Source organism: Centroberyx affinis, unplaced genomic scaffold (genome assembly GCF_046629955.1).
Source record: "Centroberyx affinis isolate AG114_WGS23_722 - 3 ecotype Tasmania unplaced genomic scaffold, CSIRO-AGI_Caff_v1 ptg000008l_1, whole genome shotgun sequence".
NCBI classification, from domain to species: Eukaryota; Metazoa; Chordata; class Actinopteri; order Beryciformes; family Berycidae; genus Centroberyx; species Centroberyx affinis.
Window position 1 is genome coordinate 246,856 of NW_027278724.1, and position 18,295 is coordinate 265,150.

Here is an 18,295-nt window from a genome sequence, read left to right on the forward strand (position 1 = left end):
ACTCTATATTTCTGTTTAGTCCCTCCAATAGATACAATTTAGCTCACAGACCTCCATTTTATAAGATTTTTTCTGAGATTGTGGTTGACTTGGTACAGAACAACAGCGTATATTGTAAGTGGGGCGAGTGAAACCTTATCAGAATAGACATTTCTATATTGTTCTCGCTCTCCTGACCTCAAATGAGTGAAATCAAGCTGTTCTAGGCTACGTTTTGTTGGAGGGACTCCTTGAAATCTCAACGACCCCTGCGGGTCCCCGGACCTCAGCTTGGGATACCACTGAGGTAGACGTGTGGAGGGCCAGAGTTTGGGGCTGCTGGGTCCCTGCAGTTCTCAGTGTCTAACACTGGGTGCTGCTTGGGAAGGATGTTTGTTGTAAAAGAGCAGTGGGAAACAAACCGAGGTGCGACGTGGAACGGCAGAATGGCAGTCCCGTTCTTCACAAGCCAAATTAAACACAGCGAGACCATGTGAACGGACGGGCTGTTTTTTCGGGATCAGAGTGTACCGGGCACATGGTACGCGGGACTGAATTAAAACTGGTGAAAAACAGAAAAAGAAAAACTTCGTCATGGACGGGGGAATAGCTATTACTTGTATATCGGTTGCGATGTTTGTAGGATGTTTTATATTGGGGTTCATTCCACTGTTGTTCTCACTGTCTGAGGTAAGTGTAACGTTTCTGTTTTCCTCGCTTGCTTTCAACTTCCTCATACTTCTTTCCCATGCAGTCTAAAAATCATTCCGACGCAGCAGTGATGATGAATAATGATAGCCTATAATTTTTTTTTTTTTACTAGCAGTAAAAAGCATACCAACAGTAGGCTATTTATATATTTTCCTTTAAACGCACTGCTCTTTGCACCGATATTCTAGACTACTGTGTTGTAGTCAATAATTCATGAGGACTTGCTCACATGATTGAGCTGCACTGCAACAGTGTTTCTTCTTTATTGGCATGGAAAATTGTAACATCACTCCAGTTGTTGCTGTGTCCGGAAAGATAAATTAGAGGTAATCTGTAAAAGAAGCCCGATAATCATTTGTGTGTTTGACTCCCAGAAAGGACTGCGGTTTGTCACCATCCTGGGGGCAGGACTCCTGTGTGGGACAGCGCTGGCCATCATCATCCCCGAGGGAGTGGACTTACTGGAGAAGTCCTGGGGAGGTGAGGAGCGCACCCCCAAACAAAACAAGACGTGGATGGAATGAATTAAAATTGCTTGCCATAGGTGTTGAGTCAGAGCTTGGTTGTTCCGCCAAATGTTCATAATTTCTCTAGGGAGATGTGTAAATGTGTTGTAAGAATGAAGCAGCAGCCCCGTGCCACTCTGACCAAATTTATGCCTGTGTTTACACCCACTATGGTGAATGGTGAGAGAGCACATCAGGATGAAAGGAGCTTTGAAAGGGGCTTGCTGATCTAATTCATGGTCCTATCTGCATAAGCATCATTGTCTTTGATGTAGATCTGTTCAGAAGTATCCTGCTTTTCTCTGTCTTCTCTCCGCAGTCTCGTCCTGCCCTGCTGCACCACCCAGTCCGAATGTTGCTGCACTACCCAGTTCGAATGTTGCTGCACCACCTAGTTCGTCTACCAGTGCACCAGTCAGTCCAAATGCTAGTGCACCAGTCAGTCCAAATGCTAGTGCACCAGTCAGTCCAAATGCTAGTGCACCAGTCAGTCCGAACACCAGCGCACCACTCGGTCTGAACGCCAGTCAGGAGGTGGAGACCCCCTCAGACACGGGCCCTCCGCCTCGCTTCTTCATCGGGTTGGCCTTAGTCGTCGGATTCACCTTCATGTTTGTGGTGGACCAGATCGGAAGCTACTGTTCCATGCACGGCAAGTTATTCATCAGAACTCTCCACGTCTGCTTCATTTTGCAGAACGTCTGCTCTGCCAGTGTCTTGTCATGTTGTCGTGTCACCGCAACGTCTGCAATGTCTCATTCCAGACCCGCAGACTGGTTTGCGTAGCAGCACCAGCATCACAGCCACTTTGGGGCTCATCATTCATGCTGCAGGTATTATATACGTGTCACACTTGCATTCCCACACATATGGCAGCTGCTCGCATTTATAGTTTGTGTTTGATCAAGGGACACGAGACATTAAGTGGAGACAATTCCAGGAAGTTGTAAATTTGCTCTCAGTAATAAGCTTGGACAATTCCCTACATAACACTGGAGTTGTTCTGAGTGTCATGTGACTCACCATGTGATTGCTTCACCCTGGTCTCAAATGACCTCAGCTGTCTTGAGTGCATAGCATAGCCTCAAGCATGATTTGATGTAGGAACAAGAGAGACATTCATGTAAAAGTAGATTGCTGTGACCGGTAACGAGATATTTGTTCTGCCTCTAGCTGATGGATTTGCTCTGGGTGCAGCGGTGGCCACTTCTGAAGTGACGGTGCAAGTCATAGTGTTTTTGGCTGTGATTCTGCACAAGGTGAGATTCCCCTGAGAACATCACAGTGAAATAGTACCAATAACTAACTAAATAAATAAACCATATCCCACTTTCTTATCTTCTAGGCTCCTGCCGCTTTTGGTTTGGTCTCCTTTCTGATGCATGCAGGCGTAGAGAAGAAGCACATACAGGGACATTTACTGGCCTTTTCAGCTGCAGCACCTATACTTGCCATCACCACTTACTTCATTTTGCATGCGGTGAGAAGCACAAACCAATCATCTTGTGATAGCAGAATCAAAAAACAGCCATTACATCACTGAGAGACCAAATGGTGGATTGGTATTATGTGATGTGTGAGTGTGTTTGTCTTCTCTCTGCAGTCCAGCAGTTCCCACCAGAACCAGTTCTGTATGACAGGTGTGGGAATGCTCTTCTCCGCTGGGACTTTCCTCTATGTGGCCACCGTGCATGTTCTGCCTGAGGTCAGCAGCAGGGGACAGCAGCACTCACCTCCCCTCCACACCGGGGCTGGGGCCTACCAGCGCGGGCGCCTGGGGGTCCTGGAGAGCCTCACTCTGGTCCTGGGGGCCGGGCTCCCTGTGCTACTGGCCCTAGGGCTCAATGATGACTGAAGATATGCTAGAGCGATGCAGTTCACTGGGCAGAACATGATGACATCACACCTAAAAGGCAAACTATGAACACAGATACTGGATGAAGTAGAAGTAGTGTGTGTTCAATTTCATGCCAGGAGAAATGTGCCTGTTAAAAGCCTGTTGACTTGGGGATCCAATTTCATTTCCTGGTACGATCAGATCTCCTTTTGAACTTCCCCGACTTTTGTGATAACATTTAGCTCTCTAAATAGGTTATGAAGAATCTGATAGCTAACCTATTGTTGTCCTCAGTGGGTTGAGTTACTACACCACCACTGACAAAAGGGCTTCATTTGTTGCCAAAATTGAATTCAATAAGCTTGCTCAATTACCTTTTATCATGTGTAATAAAGGTACTGAAAATTGAGGGCAGGGGATTTTCAGCTGTGAAATCCGATCTAAATAACTGGATAGATTTACAGAGGAACAGATCTGACTCAGTTTTAACACCGACAATGACAATATCAGATCTAGGTCACGTATTTTTAAGTCATTTCTTTTTTAGTTCCTTTGTATATCCAGCTGGAAAGCAGGTCCATATTTCATCTATGCAGTTCCTCCACAATATAAAGAACGGCGACCGTCAGTCTGCAATACATGAAGCACAAATCTACCAGTACACAGGATCTGTTACAGCTGTTTTTTGTGGGGTAAACACAGATACCAAAGTTGCATGTTAGAGGAAAAAGGTGGGTGAGTAGATATGTAATTGGGGTTATCAAGTCAGCACCTCCAATCATAGATGTCTCATTGAATTTAGGCACATAGCACCTCATGAATCACTATCTCATTTTTTATGACTCCTACTTTTTCTCTTGCAGTCCATTCTTTAGTGTGTACCGTGTTTTGGATATAATAAAAAAATGACCACTCATGTCACCTAATAACTGATAAGACTGCTTGCTGTCTTGTTCTTTTGGTTTTTCCCCACACAATATTGTTTATGAAGTAGAGATAAACCATCTCATGTTGATTCAGCTTTTAATGGAATACCTTCCAGTGTCATTTGATTTCACAGCTGGAGAGTTGGGCACAGCTGTGTTGAGTAGAACAATGACAGAGTTAAATAAAGGTATGGAAACTGAATGTTACAAATGCAGACATTAATGTAAAAGTATAATTTATTAATAAACATGTAATAAAACAACAGATATTCAAATGTTATAAATTTATATATAAAATCTAAAAATGTATTGCAATTTGCTGACCTTTACAAAACACTGACAATTTGACTAATAAAAAATATCTGTGCTATACATCCTTCCATATTTGTCTGCAGCATATCACTAATTCTCAATACGGTCACAACACTCATGGCTATATTCAGCACATTTATTTAAGCTTACATTATGTGTAAGAGAAATGACACATTGAAATCAGATGCCAGAATAGTGTATTTATGGTGATCATATGTCCAAGAATCAAAGATTTCACTCTACTTGTTCTAATTTTTGTTCTGCTCTCATTTTATAGTTTATTTAGTATTACGACTCCACCCTGCTTAATTTTGCTCTGGTTTGAAACACAAAGCTTCTAGTGAGGCATGGTGGTAAGATACTGAGACCAACTCTGTATCCAGAGTATTCTGTTCCATCACCACACGGCCATCTTGGTAGGAAAATAGCAGGTGATTGTAATAAATTAACAGGTGATTATAATCAAATGACAAACACGGCCAATGAGCTGTGTTTATGGTAAAGCATCATATTGGTAGGAAATGCATGTGACATCATGGGAATACTGTGAATAGCAGGAAACAGAACGCAACTAAACCACTGATCATGCCTATAGCAAGTAAGAGGCTGATATGGAGAGTCCTCCTGAAGTCGGCACATTGTTTGTTTCAGAGTTTAATGCGGCCCATGGAGGCAATTAGATCCGCCTCCAGAGCCATCTGGTCAAAGGTGCGGCGGTGTGTGTACTGCCTCACTCTCTCCCTCATGTGGAAGGAGGCCCGGGCCGCCCGGTGCGCCTCCTCCTGTATCTGCTGTCTCTGTCTCTGCAGCCTCTCCCTCCTGCGCTCCTTCATCATGATGTAGCCTTCGCTGACCACTCTCTTGGCCTCCTCCTCCCGCTGCACCCGGTCTCTCAGCTTCTGATGGCACAGCTGCCTGTCCTGGTTGTGCTGTCGCGCTTGCTGGGCTCTGATGCTGTGCTGGGCCGAGGCGTGCTGGGCGGCTCTCTCCGTGCGCCGCTGGCTCAGCTGCACCAGGAGCTGCTTGTGTGTGAGCTGCTGGTAACTCTGCTGCTCGGCCCTCAGCTGCGCTCTGTGGATCTGCTCCTCCTCCCGGGCCGCCCGCTCCTGCAGTTGCCTCAGCCGCGCCTCCGCGGCCCGGGCTTGCTTCTCCCAGGAGCGGTGCAGCTTCTGCTCCAGGCTGCTCCTCACCAGCGCCTCCTCCTCCTCCATCTGCCGCTCCACCTGCTGTTTCAGGAGGATGTGTCGCAGCAGCTCCCTCCGATTCCTCTGCTGCAGCTTCTTCCCCTCTCTTCTCTCCTGTGACACTTTGCTCCTCCTGGCCTTCTGCTCCTTCTCCAGCGCGACCCGTCTCTCCCTCTCTATCTCCCTTTTCTCCAGCTCCTCCTTGTATCTGAGGAGCCTCTCCTGGTAGCGTTTGCGCACCTCTGCCTCTTTGCGCGCTGCCTCTATCTTCCCTCTGCGTTGCGCCTCCTGCTCCTCCGTCAGCCTCCTCCAGCGGTCTTCTTGCAGCAGCGCCTCCTGCTCACGTAGTCCTGCCAGCTCTCTCTCCTGATGCTCCCTCAGCCTCCTGCGGGCCTCCAGCTCCTCCTGCCAGCGCCTCATGCTCTGCTTCAGCTTCTTTGCCCTCCTCTTCTCTGTCTGAGCCCGCTGGGCCTCCTCCCGCCGGCGGGCCTCCTGTCTCTCCTGCTCCTCCTGCTTACTCAGCTTCAGGCGGGCCTGCTCCTCTTGGTGCTTCACCAGCATGAGCGCTGCTATCTTGCGGTCTCTCTCTGATACTGTGATGCTCATCTCCTTCTTGATGCTCTTTGTGAACCTCTGCAGCTGCATCTCAGTAGCTGGGGAGTGTGTGAGGTCTCCTAGGCTGAAGCTGCAGACTGTGCTCCTGTCTGATTCCCTGTTTCCAGCAGCAGAACAGGAGGATCTGCTCACAGATTTACCTTTGAAGCACTGATCCCCGTATGGGCTGGACCCCGTTGTCTCATGGACAGCGTGGTCTTCCTTCAGTTTAGAGTCGGAGCTCGGACTGGCAAGTTCAAGCACCGTTTCTAGTGCTGAGTTTTTCTTACTGCCTGACCTCCTGCCTCCGGCCGCCTTGATAATCCTTTCCCTCTCCTCTCGACACATTTTCAAAAGCTTTCTACGCTCCTTTTCGTAGGATTGGTGCATGACTGTCACCGCCTCAAACGGCATGTCATGGCGTTCAGAAATGAACTCACTCAGTGATTTAATGAGGAGTTCAACAGGTTTGACGCCCAGCCGCGCGCAGGACTGCAGTGACCGGGGGCTCGTTAAAATATACTGGCTCTCCTCCGCTTCTGTTGTGTCAAAGTTGTTCAGATCCAAGTGAAGCACCGGAGAAGCCGACCGGATTTCCCCCATGACAAAATAGTAGCAAAAAACTCGATTGCCTCGTTAAAATGTTCGCAGCGACATGTATATGTTCAGTTTAACAAGATCGCTCAAAGCTTGGAAACGCATTCATTCAGCAGCACGGGGAGGTTCTTCATTAAGGGATTAGCTGGGTCATTCCGTGTTATCAACGCCCTTTACCTTTGGCTATACAGCCTAGCGTAGGCTACCTGTAACAAATTTGTCATAAATGAAAATCAAATTCAAAACACAAAATGTCCCCTGTAAACAAGCCTTTGAAGTTAGCCTACTTTATGTAAAAAAACAAAAACAAAAAAAACTGCTTAACAAATAAGAGAACATTGCCTATAACTTTTTTGTATTAGGCCTGTAATTATTTGGCTACAATTTGAAATTAATCATCACATTTTGCCATTATAGTAAAATTGTTAGTTGCACTTAATGGTTAGCCTATATGTTATTTTTTTCTAAGTAGCCTGCATAATTTATCCTGGTTTAGGCAACCTGGACTTAGGCTACGTGTTACACAAATACATTTTTAAACATGCAGCATTTACAATTAACTTTCTATCACATTCAGGTGAAACTGATACTGTTCTCAGTGATTTCAATCCTGAACAGATTTATGTCCATATTTACATTTATATTTAGCCTAGTTGTTTGGGTAAAGTTGTTGACAGACTAGTTGCGCAAACAAATCAGCCAAACAAAAACAATATATGAATTCTTGATCAGCAACCTTTTGTATATTTTGATGTTTTTATCCCATGGCCAATTGAAGCTAAGAATGTCAACTAGAGTAGGCTAAGCCATTACAATATTCTCAACACAAGATTTTGAAAATTGTGAATGACCATAGTATGTTTTTTTTCTTTTTAATGAATTGGATATGCTTTTTTAAAGCAAAATATTAATACAATTAAAATTAAAATGTTCTTTAGCAACATTTGGACGACGGGCAAAATAGATAGTTTTCATAGAATGACCCGCTTCATTTCCAGACACTGGGAAGTGGAGAGAGACGCTTCTTCTGGTGACCATGGCAAAAAACAACGAAATTCAAATAAAGAGCGGCGCTGTGTTGCCAGATATTTCTCAGACTGTTAGCACGCCATCTACTGACAGGTAAGACTGGGATGACCATCTTGCTGCTGACGTCTTACTGCCGCCCTACAGGTTGTTGCTGTTGAAAAGCTGCAGTCAGGAGACTGAAGGCTGTAAAAACGTAGACGAAGATGAAGTTCGTTCCATATTCGTCATTTGTTTGCAAATCAGGGAAAAAGTCCCTGAGAATCCCCCCGAGAATCTTGCCAAATTACACTAGGCTATGCTATCTTTACTCAGAATAATTATGCTATGGCCTAACAGCAAGCTCGGGCTAGGTGAGGAAAAATAGACTGGTAGTCTATTTGACCTGACATTCTGTAAAAACATGTTGTTTAGTGCGAGATATTCTGTTTTCACAGTCTGTCAGGATTATAAAAGTTGTACAGTTTAAGACATATGCCTATTTATTACAGATTTGTTTACATTACAATTTTAAATTGTCCATATTATTCACTTTTGATGAATTTGTATTGAATATTATGTCCAGATAAGAATGATGTAGACTACTTCATGATGATTTCAAATAAATGATAGCCTACAGTTAATTGGGTAGCCTATTTATTGAAGGAGTTTGAAGAATTGGCCTACCAGCTCCCATGTGATGTCATTCAAATGCTGCAAACCTGCCTGATTTGAAGGATTTGAGCAATTGTGTATGGAGGGCTGCTAATAAAGATCAGTGTGCTTTGACACTTCTGCTGAGAATTTGATTTCATTCTGGAGCATTCACACAAGACAAGAATTGGTGTTTCCCATTACCTGGAATCAAAATGACCACTGACCTATTTTTAGACAAAATGACACCTTGATTCAATCATGGTATCAATGACTATACAAGAGTGGCATTAAAACAGGAAAATACAAGGTCCTATTAAAAAAAAGATAATTACATTTCTTATCTGAAAGTAAAACTGTCTCTCCTTTGCACTACATTTTGCTATGCAGCCTAATCATCAAACTATCCCATCATTTTCCACATTCCACATCTATGTTAAATAGTTCAAGTGGAAATAACCACAGTTTCACATCATTTTAGAATTGTATAAGTTCCCAATTTTGTATGATGCATTTTTAGGTGCACAAATTACAATATTTGCATTTCATTTGTATTTGCAATTGTATATCTAACTGTTCATTTTACATATTGTCTATGATAATATAATGTTAATGTACACTATACAAGTGCTACATGTGATATTTTACAAGAGTGTCGTGGTTTGAACTCAGTTTAAATTTCCCTCTTGATTTCCCCGCAACTGGTGGATAAGAAGATACCAACGGAGAACTGACTTCGGTTTTGTCAACACTTCCTGGCTTCTGGCGCGCCAGACAAACAGACACTGTATCTGTCAACCAAAGAGGTAAGTTGACTTTATCTCAAAAAAGTTCTCAGGATCTCAAGAACAACCACAACGTGTTGAGAATATTCTTTTCATGACAGATTTATGAGTACATGAGAGTGAAAATTCGGCAGCCACAACGTTAAAGTTACTAACAGTTATATTTTAGGCAACGATTAGCTAGCTAACTCAGAGAAGAATTTGCTGAAACGAGATGGTAAAGTCGTACGTACTTCCGTTTTTGCTTAAATTTCCGCCACGGAATTTGTGCTGCTTCTGGTTTGCCGAGAGTCGATTGTGTTGTCAAAGATTCTGTGTAATATCTCTTCATTTTTGCGACAGGTTTATTTGATTTAATTATCCGAGCGTTATTTGGAGTAAAATTGCGTGTCGGAAGTATTTTAATGAAAGCGAAGTCGTTTTGCAGCCCTTTCAATTTTGCGCATGCGCAGTCACTTACGGAAAGGTCAAATTTGTTATTTATCACTTTGCGCTCCGTGTCAGATATAGGCCTAATCTCTTGTCATATTAATTAAAATATCGTATTTTATTTTATCGTGTCATTTTTTTTTTTTTTTTTTTTTTTTTACCTATTATGTGCTTGTGTGATACTTTCCTTCCAAACGGACGAGAATAGACGGATATCTATCTTGTCTTTTTGTAAATATCTTTGGCAAATCTTTAGCAACGCGGCTAGCAACGTTTGTCCACCGCAAACTAAAGTCTGCTGGTTCAGATTGTTGCCGTTTTCTCTTTCTCCTCTTTCTACACAATCGGGATCTACAGGTAGGCACTCAATACAACAATAACCAGAAGCGCACTTTGTTGATGTCGGTCCCACAACATTGCTCAACGTGTTTCCCTCTCACTACCATAACATAAACACACCATCATCTTCCTAAAGATGAAGAGAGCCAGAGGCGGCGGCGAGGAGGAGGCACCGCGGCAGAATGGAGCTGCTGGCCGCAGAAGAGGAGAGCAGAGAGGGGAGGCAGCTAACGGGGACGATGCTGCCTCCTTCAGTCCTGCTGACATGCAGGAGGAGGACAACGACCCGGGTCTGAGGAGAGAAATACGGAGCAAGTACAGAGACCTGATCAACTCAGTGCAACGTGAGTAAGGAGGACAAGGCACTGTGTTGATAACTCCGACTCTGTTAACAGCTGTCTGACTCATTGCCTGTTTTCATGTCTTTTCCAGAGAACAGGGAGGATATGCTGAGTCCCTCCAATAACAAACTCACAGAGGTTTTGGATGAGGCAAACAAACTTTTTAAAGATGGTAATGTCTAATACTGATACTAACCCAACAATCTCAAATCTGGTTTACAAGCCAATGACCTAGATGTGTAGAGTGGCATGGATAAACTGCAATACATTTGTAAAGTGCTGGAAAAACAATTATGCAGAAATGTCAACATGTAGGGTCATTCTTACTACAAGAGTAGTATCCAGAATGAAAATCAAAACGTAATTCTTTTATTATCAGTATAATGCAGCTCTACAGTTTGGTGATTCTGCCTCTAATGATGATGTTCCTTGCAGTGCGTCAGGCGAGGGAAGCAGCTCTGGATGCACAGCTCCTGGTTGTGGCCACAGACCTGGGCAAGGAGAAGGCCAGCCAGCTGTTCGCTGAAGGCACCGCTTTCGACCCCTCTGCCTTCGCTGAGCACCTTGTGAGTCTGAGTACATTATGTATGTAGTATGTACATTATGTCTGGGTACATACATGTTGCAGTGAATACTGAACAGTTACAGATTGGTTGGGAATGTTGAGCAACACACAGACACTACCAGGGCAGCCAAGAAAGCAGCATCATGACAAACATGAAAGTTGCTGACCAGCAACATACAACAGTGTATAAAAGCAAAATACAGTCAAAATCATTTGTTTGTAATGCAACTACCAGGCCAGTACTCATGTGGTGATCTCTTGTTTGTCTGCCAGCTGTCCTTCATGGGTCTGAACCGACTAGAAGAAGGGGAGGAGGAGCAGCAGAATGGAGGTGCAGTTGATGGATATCTGCCCCACAATGCCTGGCACAGAGTGGCCAAAAGAGCTGAGTGCTGCTTCAAGACGGCGCCCTCCTTCCACTACATGTGAGTGGCTCATGGCCTCCTCTGCCACCTTGTGGCTGAAGTAGGGCAAGTCGACAGTACATGATAAGAGCCAGACCTTTTTAAACTGCTGGTAATGATTGAAAAGCACAATAATGACTGCAAGATGCCCTCAAGGCAATCATGTAGTACATGGTGCAGGACACAGTAACACAATAATTCAAGAACAATACATGATAGAAACTTCATACTTCTACTACTACCAAAGGTTTATTATTTATTTGGATCCCCAGTAGTTGTTTCCAAGGCAACAACTACTCTTCCTGTGGTCCTCCAGGTTCCCCCTGGAGTGGATGATCTGTTTAGATTTTGAAGCACCTTGCTGCATAAATTTGCATGTTAGTGAGGAAAAAATTATTTTGCATTGGCATTTTGGTTTGCCCTGTTCTCAAACTATCATGTGACGTGGAAGTGATGGATGTATGTGTTGTGTCCCTGTGGGACTGTATAGTCCTTTTTTTTTTATCTCTTTTTGATTACTGTGTTTCTTCTCATCAGGATGGGGTCGTTCCATGCGGAGCCTCCTCCCCCGAAGCAACGGATAGAGCGGCAGAGGAAGGCGCCCAGCAAGGAGGCCAAAAGGATCATGCCCACTCAGGTAGATAATCTCATACATACTGGTTACTCTGGTTGTCTACATGCATGTGACTGTGTGACTTCACAGCCAGTTGACCTGCAAACCTGTGTACATTTTTTCTAGAAGCTCCGCGTTTTGATATCAAAGTACGCTGGTATGAGTTGTTATGAGTATGAATAATGTGGTCAGATGGTTAAGAAAGGAGTAAAGTTTTGAATCTTAGCTCTTTCACATTTACTTTTAAAAGCTACCCTTAAATACAAATCTACCCCCCCGCCAACAAAAAATAGTAACTAATTAAATGATGTGTTATACTCTTTCAAAAAGTATCCTGGCTGATTAGTTGCTTTACTTACTTGTAGTGTCATAATATGCTTACAGTTGCTACTCACCATAACTAAAAGGCACTAATTTTAGGTTCATTTCTGAAAGTTTGTTTGTTTTTCATTTTGTAATTTGAGGTGTTCAAACTGAGAAGTTATTGATGTCCCAAATGGATACTTCACCTTGTTAATGTTGTCTTTCAGTTGAAGAAAATGGAAGAATCCCACCAAGAGGCGACTGAGAAGGAGGTGGAGAGGATCCTGGGATACCTGAGGAGCTACTTTGCAGATGATCGTGAGTTTAAACTCACTAATGAGGATAATATCAACATTTCAAGGAATGCGTTTAATTATCAGTCACTAATGTCTCTCTGTTTCCGTCGCAGCAACATCACCGATATCCTATTACGAGTTTGTCATTGACCCCAGCTCATTCTCTCGGACAGTAGAGAACATTTTCCACACGTCTTTTCTAATCAGGGTGAGTTAACTATGTTTGAATGGCTGCATGTTGTGTTCAACAGCTACAGCTAAGTGCTAAAATATAAGAAACTGTGGATAATCATTTTTCCTTCTTCAATAACTTGTAAAGCAGACAAGTAAAACCACATTGATGAATATATTTGTGATCACTGGAAGAGGAAGAACTGATTTCAATGTTTAATAAAATATTTTTCTAATGTATAACAACAATTCAAATTCAACAGTAGGTCGCATAAGAAAAAATATTTCCTCAAATACTGAAAAAAAAAAAAAAATCCAATAGCAAGCCAACTTTACTCTGGTCCCATGTAATCCACAACTGAATGCAACAAGTTCAATTCAAGTCAGTTTTCTGGAGGATAGTCAAAGTCATTTACCTGCAACGAGATCGTAAAAAGCTCCATGCTGAATATGCAGAATTGTATTTTTGTATTTCAGGATGGTTTGGCAAGAATGTATCTGGATAATACCAAGCTGCCCTGTATAGGTGAGAAGGCCTAACATTTGTTCGGACATATTACATTGGTTTGGACATATTGTTGTTATTGTTGTGTACATATTATCTTTACCTGAATGATGTTACCGGGGCTGTGTGTGTCTGTGTTTCAGCTCCTGTGGAGGAGGGGGAGGTGGAAAATGGAGGATCGTGCAGCCGTAAACAGTGCATCATCTCTATCAGCCCCAGGAGCTGGAAGGTGAGGAACTCTGGGCTTTGTGAGATTGTGACACGAAATGTTGCGATACGCATCTTTTCTCTTTTGCATTATTTGAACACTAGAGAAGGTTAAGGCTAGCAAGTTTCAGCTCGGGTCATCACACTTCTGTCGAGCCCTGCTGACTCACTACTGTGTAGACGCAGTAGGTGACAACATGGACTCAGGCCAAACTGAAATTGAAGGCGCTCAAGGCAATAAGATGACACGCTGCACCAAGTACAACGTCACAATGAAAACCCAGGCAGATGTTGCGTTTGAGTCTTTAATGTAGTTTCAGACGTCTCTCTGCTCTACTTTTCTGGTGAGAAATTTTCCATGGTTGCTGTTTCCATTGGCTGTGTACTTTACTGCTGTTTTTCTACTCTTCGGGCTTATTTGGGGATTAAATTGAAGTTATTGGAACTGATGTTAGACAGGTCCTAAAGAAAAACACTACAGTGCACTACAGCCTACAGTGCACCAGCTAGTAAACACACACACACACACACACACACACACACACACACACACACACACACACACACACACACACACACACATAAAACCTTATGCTGTCTTTTGTCCTGTCCTTTGTCCAGTAAATCTAATCTAATTTATAGGACAGAGTATCTCAAACAATAAGACTCAAATTAAACAAAGGCATCATTCTGTATATATATTTTTGTTAGAGGAGAAGAGGAAAAATATTATTTTGAACATTGCACTTAAATGACTAGTCAAAATAAGAAATATTATTTTTTTTTTATTTTTTAATTTCTTCACTTTTCACATATAGAACCTTTATAACCTTCCAACCTTTTCCATTTTTAAGAGAGAAGATGCTATAATAAGTCAGTGGTCACACAAATATGTCTAATGGTCACTGTCATGGGTGTAAAGATGCTTTTTTATTGTCATTCCTTCTCTCCCAGGAGCTGATCGATGCCTTGGACATCAGAGAGCCACTGATTCAGCCTCCAAACTCGCAGAATGAGTGATGCATCGCACTGCTTTTTCTCATCTGTAACTGTACATTTTAAGTGTTTTGTTACTGTTTTTTTAAACATTTAAATAATAAAAAGAGAGAAAAATAAGTACAAATTCTAAAAGGCCATGTTCTAGGTCAAGCACACAACATACTTACTCTTTTGTAAATTTTGTTTTAAAATTTCTTTTTACTGTTTTTAGGAAGTTTGAATAATAAAAGAAAGAAAAGCAAGATGGCTCTGTGTTCATTTATTTAAAGCCCTCAAAAGCATGTGAGAATAGTAGGCAACAGACTTCTGTTCATGTCATTTTTCGATTGATGTCAATGTCATCAATCCTATACTGTAAAACATCAATATACAGAATTCTGACATTCTAACTCTAACTTTCTAGACAACTCACCATTGAAATGTATATTTTGTTCTGTAATGGTTCCTAGAAGATGAATTCATGCTGTGTATGGACTAGTTTAATATTTAGCTGTTTAGTTAAGACCTGCACTAACTGGTTTGCCATATAAACAAGATGACATGCAGCTGCCAAAAGAAAGCAACTGATATTGCAGAGGGTGCTGCAGTGCTGCTGCTCATCTGATCCCTTACAGTGCAAAGAGGCGTTTCACATCACAAGAAGAACCTCAGCATTTCTTCTAACTGCTCTGTAGCACCGACTGATTCCACATCCACCCCCATTTTGTTTCTAATACAAGTTGCAGCAGTAAAAGTGTTCTGATCTGGATACATTGTTAAAAGCAAGCCGTTTCTAAACACTGGGCTTGTTTGTGTTTTTTGGAGAACACAGAGCTACAATGTAATGTTTTGTTGATTTCCAAGTCTCTCGAGGCAAGGTGGCAGCTTTTCTTGCCGTGGTCATGCAGCATTGCTGAATGAATGTAGTGGGATCAGTGGAGCCCCACAATTGTCCCAGTCATCAGGACCAGCTCAGGTCGATAACTTCAGGCTAGTCTTGAGAATTCAGTAGGTGTGCCAGTGGTTTTCACAGCGCTTAGCCCAAGGCTAAGAAGGCACTTAGCTCTAAGGGCTAAGAAACGATTCACAGGCAAATTCCAAAGTGGGATAACCCCGATTTTAGCCCAGGGCTAGCTGGCCCTGCTCCGGAGCAGGGTTAACCCTGACTTTTCAGGTTATCCCCAGAAAATTGTTTAAAACCAGGGTTATCTGTTGGGGTTTAGCCAAAATTAAATGTCTGTGTGTGAACAGGGGTTAAGCTAACCCTGGGCCAATTGTTAGCCCAGGGTTAAGATAACCCTAGGCTAAGAATGTGCTGTGTGAAAAGCCCTAAAGTGTATGATATGTGATCCTGCTGTCACTCCAGGCACATGGCTAATTTGTGAATGAATTACAAAGAGGGTCAGTAAGTCGAGAGCAACGGCCTCAGGTTGTCATTATGTTGTGTGTGCTCACATGCATCTGCTAAACTGTGCTCTTTTCAAATGTGTTCTTCTGCCCTTAGCTATAAGCTGTATGTTTCCTGTCCAAGTTCTGGATTTATACTTTTGTTATGTTTGGTGCTGTTTTTCGAAAAACCAGGGGAAGTTGGTCAGCAGTTTTATAACTGGTAGAATGAGATTTCACATTTGTTCACTATTTGTTCACTCCTGAATGATAGCGACAAATAGGTAGATGCATCATGGGAGTCCTCACACAGCCTTAATTGCGTTATATTTATTACCAATAAAACATTAGCAGGGTAAACTGAGTCTTGTACATATTCATATTTCTTGTGCTGAAATATGAAGGGAAGACAGGATGTGGGGGGGGGGGGGAGGATGCACATGAGAGTAACCTAATTTGTTCGGTTGTTTTTCTGAGCCGTAGCAAGACAGGCTGTGGCATATGAGTCATTCTTTAACATCAGGACACTTTTTTCCCCTGGATGTAACCCAATTTCTCCACCTGTGCTGAGTGAACTTTACTGTGTTCGGATGTGATTGGACGTCTCTTGGATCATCATAATCCTTATCACCCTCATGTAAGAAAGCTTTAGTTAGCCCCTGGGTGTTTTAAAGGGATAGGCGCTCCTCCTCACACCTCCCCTCGCTCCCGCTCTCCCGCTCTCCCTCTCTGAGCCGTTTTTTCCCTCCTCAGCAGCGCTGCTACAGTCTGCCCAGCCGTGCAGCGATGTGAGGCTGAGCTGAGCTTCACATGAGCTGGACAGAGCAGCTCTCCTTTCACATCCCTTTGATCAGTTTGGATTCTTTATGTAATGTAGATCTTACATAACAACGGCTTGGGAATATATGTCACAGGCGCACCCAGGGCAATGCGGTGGAGAGCGTTTATTAGTCAACCGCGCACGCACTCGCCACAGAGACAGAGACTTTCACACACACACTCACTCTGTAGCTCCGGCAAAAGACCCGCTTGCTTTTGCAATGCCGCGTCTGGCTGGTAAGGATGCAGTTCTGCAGGAAGGTGCTGTGCCAGCCGTGTAGCGCCAGAGTCACTTCGCCACAGGAGGACATGGAATACAAGATGGGGAGCTGCATTGGAATCGCACGCAGCCAGGTAAAAAGAGGAAGGAGAGCATGCTGAGAGCGAGCCGTGTGCGAGGCGACGTCCGTGCATGTCACTGACAGAGAGGAGGATCAGAGACACGCCGAGCAAGAAGAAGATATGGAATCAATTGATTTTGCAGGTCGAGGGCAGTGTCTGTTCTCGGCTGAAGGCAGAGAGGGAGAGTAGGTGTACTACAGTGTTGGAGGAGGGGCGACGTCAGCTGTAGAGATGGAGAGTAGGGGGGGATGGAGGGAAGGAGGAGATGAAAATAAAAGCGGGAGGGTGACGCCGTTGGATGTGGAGGATGAGATGGGAAAGGCAGAATAACAGAGAGGAAGGATGGGTGGAAAGGGAGACAGGCTGACAGGAATCCTAAAGAGAATGGATAGTGTGGATGGATTGTATTTTTTTAGGCAAATGCCTGAAAGACAATGACAATGAGAAACTGTTGCTTGGCAGAATGAGACACAAGAAGGATACAGACGTCTCTGGCTGTCAGAAACAAGGCTGACCAAATCAGTGGTATTTATAGAGATGGTAATAAGCCTGCTGTCTCCACAGACTGGGCACCCTGCTGAAGTCAGCTTGTGATCAAGGCAGATAAAAGAACGGCCAAAAGTAGTCCTGATCGTATGACTGTTCTGTTACTTGCTATTGCTGGCTTTGTTACAGCAGGTTATGGGTTTGTGATATAGCATTTGCTTGCATGTGGATGTGATAAACCACAGGGATTGAATCCGACTTTCAGTGAGAGTGTGTGTGTCTATTTTCAGTACTCCTTACACATGGCTGGAACCAGTTATTTCCCTTAAATGTCGGTGGAATCAAAGAGGAAAGTACAAATCACTGTCTAATCTAGAGAGGCAGCGAGAAAAGACAGGAGGCAGAGGGAGAGGAACACAAGGATGAGGAGACCAGATGAAGAAATGCGATGAGGCTGAGGGAGCTCAAAACAGAGGGGGGGTGGGGGGGGGGGGGTGCATCCTGTTACATCATCAACCGGGGACCTGACAGTGAGTTACTGAGGGCTTTACAGGAGGGCTGACACCTCGTCCTCCTGTCCGTCTAGCGTTCCTGTTTGTTTACAGTGTTGCCTTAGAACTAGTGTCCCGTCCAGCTGACTGCCAGGCGTCCTGAGCCTGTCAGACCCCCACTCCTCCCACCCCCCACCTACCCCCCACACCACAGCAGACACCATGGCTTCCACAGCTCCAGTTCAACCCCCCCCCCCCCAGTCCTCTCCCTATCTCTCTCCCTGTCCTGCACCCACCTCGCCACCTATCACCCCCCCCCCCCCCCCCCCCCCCCCCCCCCCCCCCCCTTTAGCCCCCCCGTCCTGCCACTCGGCACGCAGTGCAAATATAGCAACAGAGAGAGCGGGGCTCCTCAGAAGACAGGAGAGACACAAACACCAGCCTTGAGTCCCAACAGTAAACACAGACCGGAGGGTTGTCAAAAGCCCGAGGCAAACTTTGTGGGTGGAACTGAGCTGTTGTTTGTAGTG

At 43.9% G+C, this 18,295-nt stretch overlaps 3 protein-coding genes across 6 annotated transcripts; 2 read left to right on the forward strand and 1 right to left on the reverse strand.

Moving 5' to 3' along the window:
- Positions 1-536: 536 nt before the first annotated feature.
- Positions 537-4,290, forward strand: LOC139645041 (zinc transporter ZIP9). 3 transcript variants are annotated; one of them, XM_071520662.1, is made up of 7 exons: positions 537-669; positions 1,065-1,170; positions 1,516-1,848; positions 1,961-2,029; positions 2,370-2,455; positions 2,542-2,676; positions 2,800-4,290. In XM_071520662.1, the coding sequence occupies exons 1-7, from the start codon at positions 574-576 to the stop codon at positions 3,049-3,051; spliced, it is 1,077 nt and encodes a 358-aa protein (XP_071376763.1). In that variant the 5' UTR covers positions 537-573; the 3' UTR covers positions 3,052-4,290. The 3 variants fall into 3 exon arrangements, with proteins under 3 accessions (XP_071376763.1, XP_071376845.1, XP_071376922.1); XM_071520744.1 differs by lacking the exon at positions 2,542-2,676; XM_071520821.1 differs by lacking the exon at positions 1,516-1,848 and having other exon boundaries at positions 574-673; positions 1,069-1,170.
- A 628-nt stretch (positions 4,291-4,918) lies between these two features.
- LOC139643860 (coiled-coil domain-containing protein 177-like) lies at positions 4,919-6,652 on the reverse strand. Its single transcript, XM_071519181.1, has one exon. The coding sequence runs from the start codon at positions 6,650-6,652 to the stop codon at positions 4,919-4,921; it is 1,734 nt and encodes a 577-aa protein (XP_071375282.1).
- A 2,412-nt stretch (positions 6,653-9,064) lies between these two features.
- On the forward strand, positions 9,065-14,490 carry nsmce4a (NSE4 homolog A, SMC5-SMC6 complex component). 2 transcript variants are annotated; one of them, XM_071521057.1, is made up of 11 exons: positions 9,065-9,111; positions 9,995-10,202; positions 10,291-10,371; positions 10,635-10,765; positions 11,038-11,189; positions 11,706-11,805; positions 12,312-12,402; positions 12,494-12,588; positions 13,029-13,077; positions 13,200-13,285; positions 14,218-14,490. In XM_071521057.1, exons 2-11 carry the CDS (start codon positions 9,995-9,997, stop codon positions 14,281-14,283), a joined length of 1,059 nt encoding a protein of 352 aa, XP_071377158.1. In that variant the 5' UTR covers positions 9,065-9,111; the 3' UTR covers positions 14,284-14,490. The 2 variants fall into 2 exon arrangements, with proteins under 2 accessions (XP_071377158.1, XP_071377232.1); XM_071521131.1 differs by lacking the exon at positions 9,065-9,111 and adding an exon at positions 9,792-9,876.
- Positions 14,491-18,295: the final 3,805 nt, after the last annotated feature.

Coding starts and splice junctions, on each gene's coding strand:
- LOC139645041 (XM_071520662.1), top strand. CDS start 574: ATGGACGGGGGAATAGCTATTACTTGTATATCGGTTGCGATGTTTGTA. Junction 1,171..1,515: donor ACTGGAGAAGTCCTGGGGAG/GTGAGGAGCGCA, acceptor TTCTCTCCGCAG/TCTCGTCCTGCCCTGCTGCA. Junction 2,677..2,799: donor CTTACTTCATTTTGCATGCG/GTGAGAAGCACA, acceptor TTCTCTCTGCAG/TCCAGCAGTTCCCACCAGAA.
- LOC139643860 (XM_071519181.1), bottom strand. CDS start 6,652: ATGGGGGAAATCCGGTCGGCTTCTCCGGTGCTTCACTTGGATCTGAAC.
- nsmce4a (XM_071521057.1), top strand. CDS start 9,995: ATGAAGAGAGCCAGAGGCGGCGGCGAGGAGGAGGCACCGCGGCAGAAT. Junction 11,806..12,311: donor AAAGGATCATGCCCACTCAG/GTAGATAATCTC, acceptor GTTGTCTTTCAG/TTGAAGAAAATGGAAGAATC. Junction 12,403..12,493: donor GAGCTACTTTGCAGATGATC/GTGAGTTTAAAC, acceptor TTTCCGTCGCAG/CAACATCACCGATATCCTAT.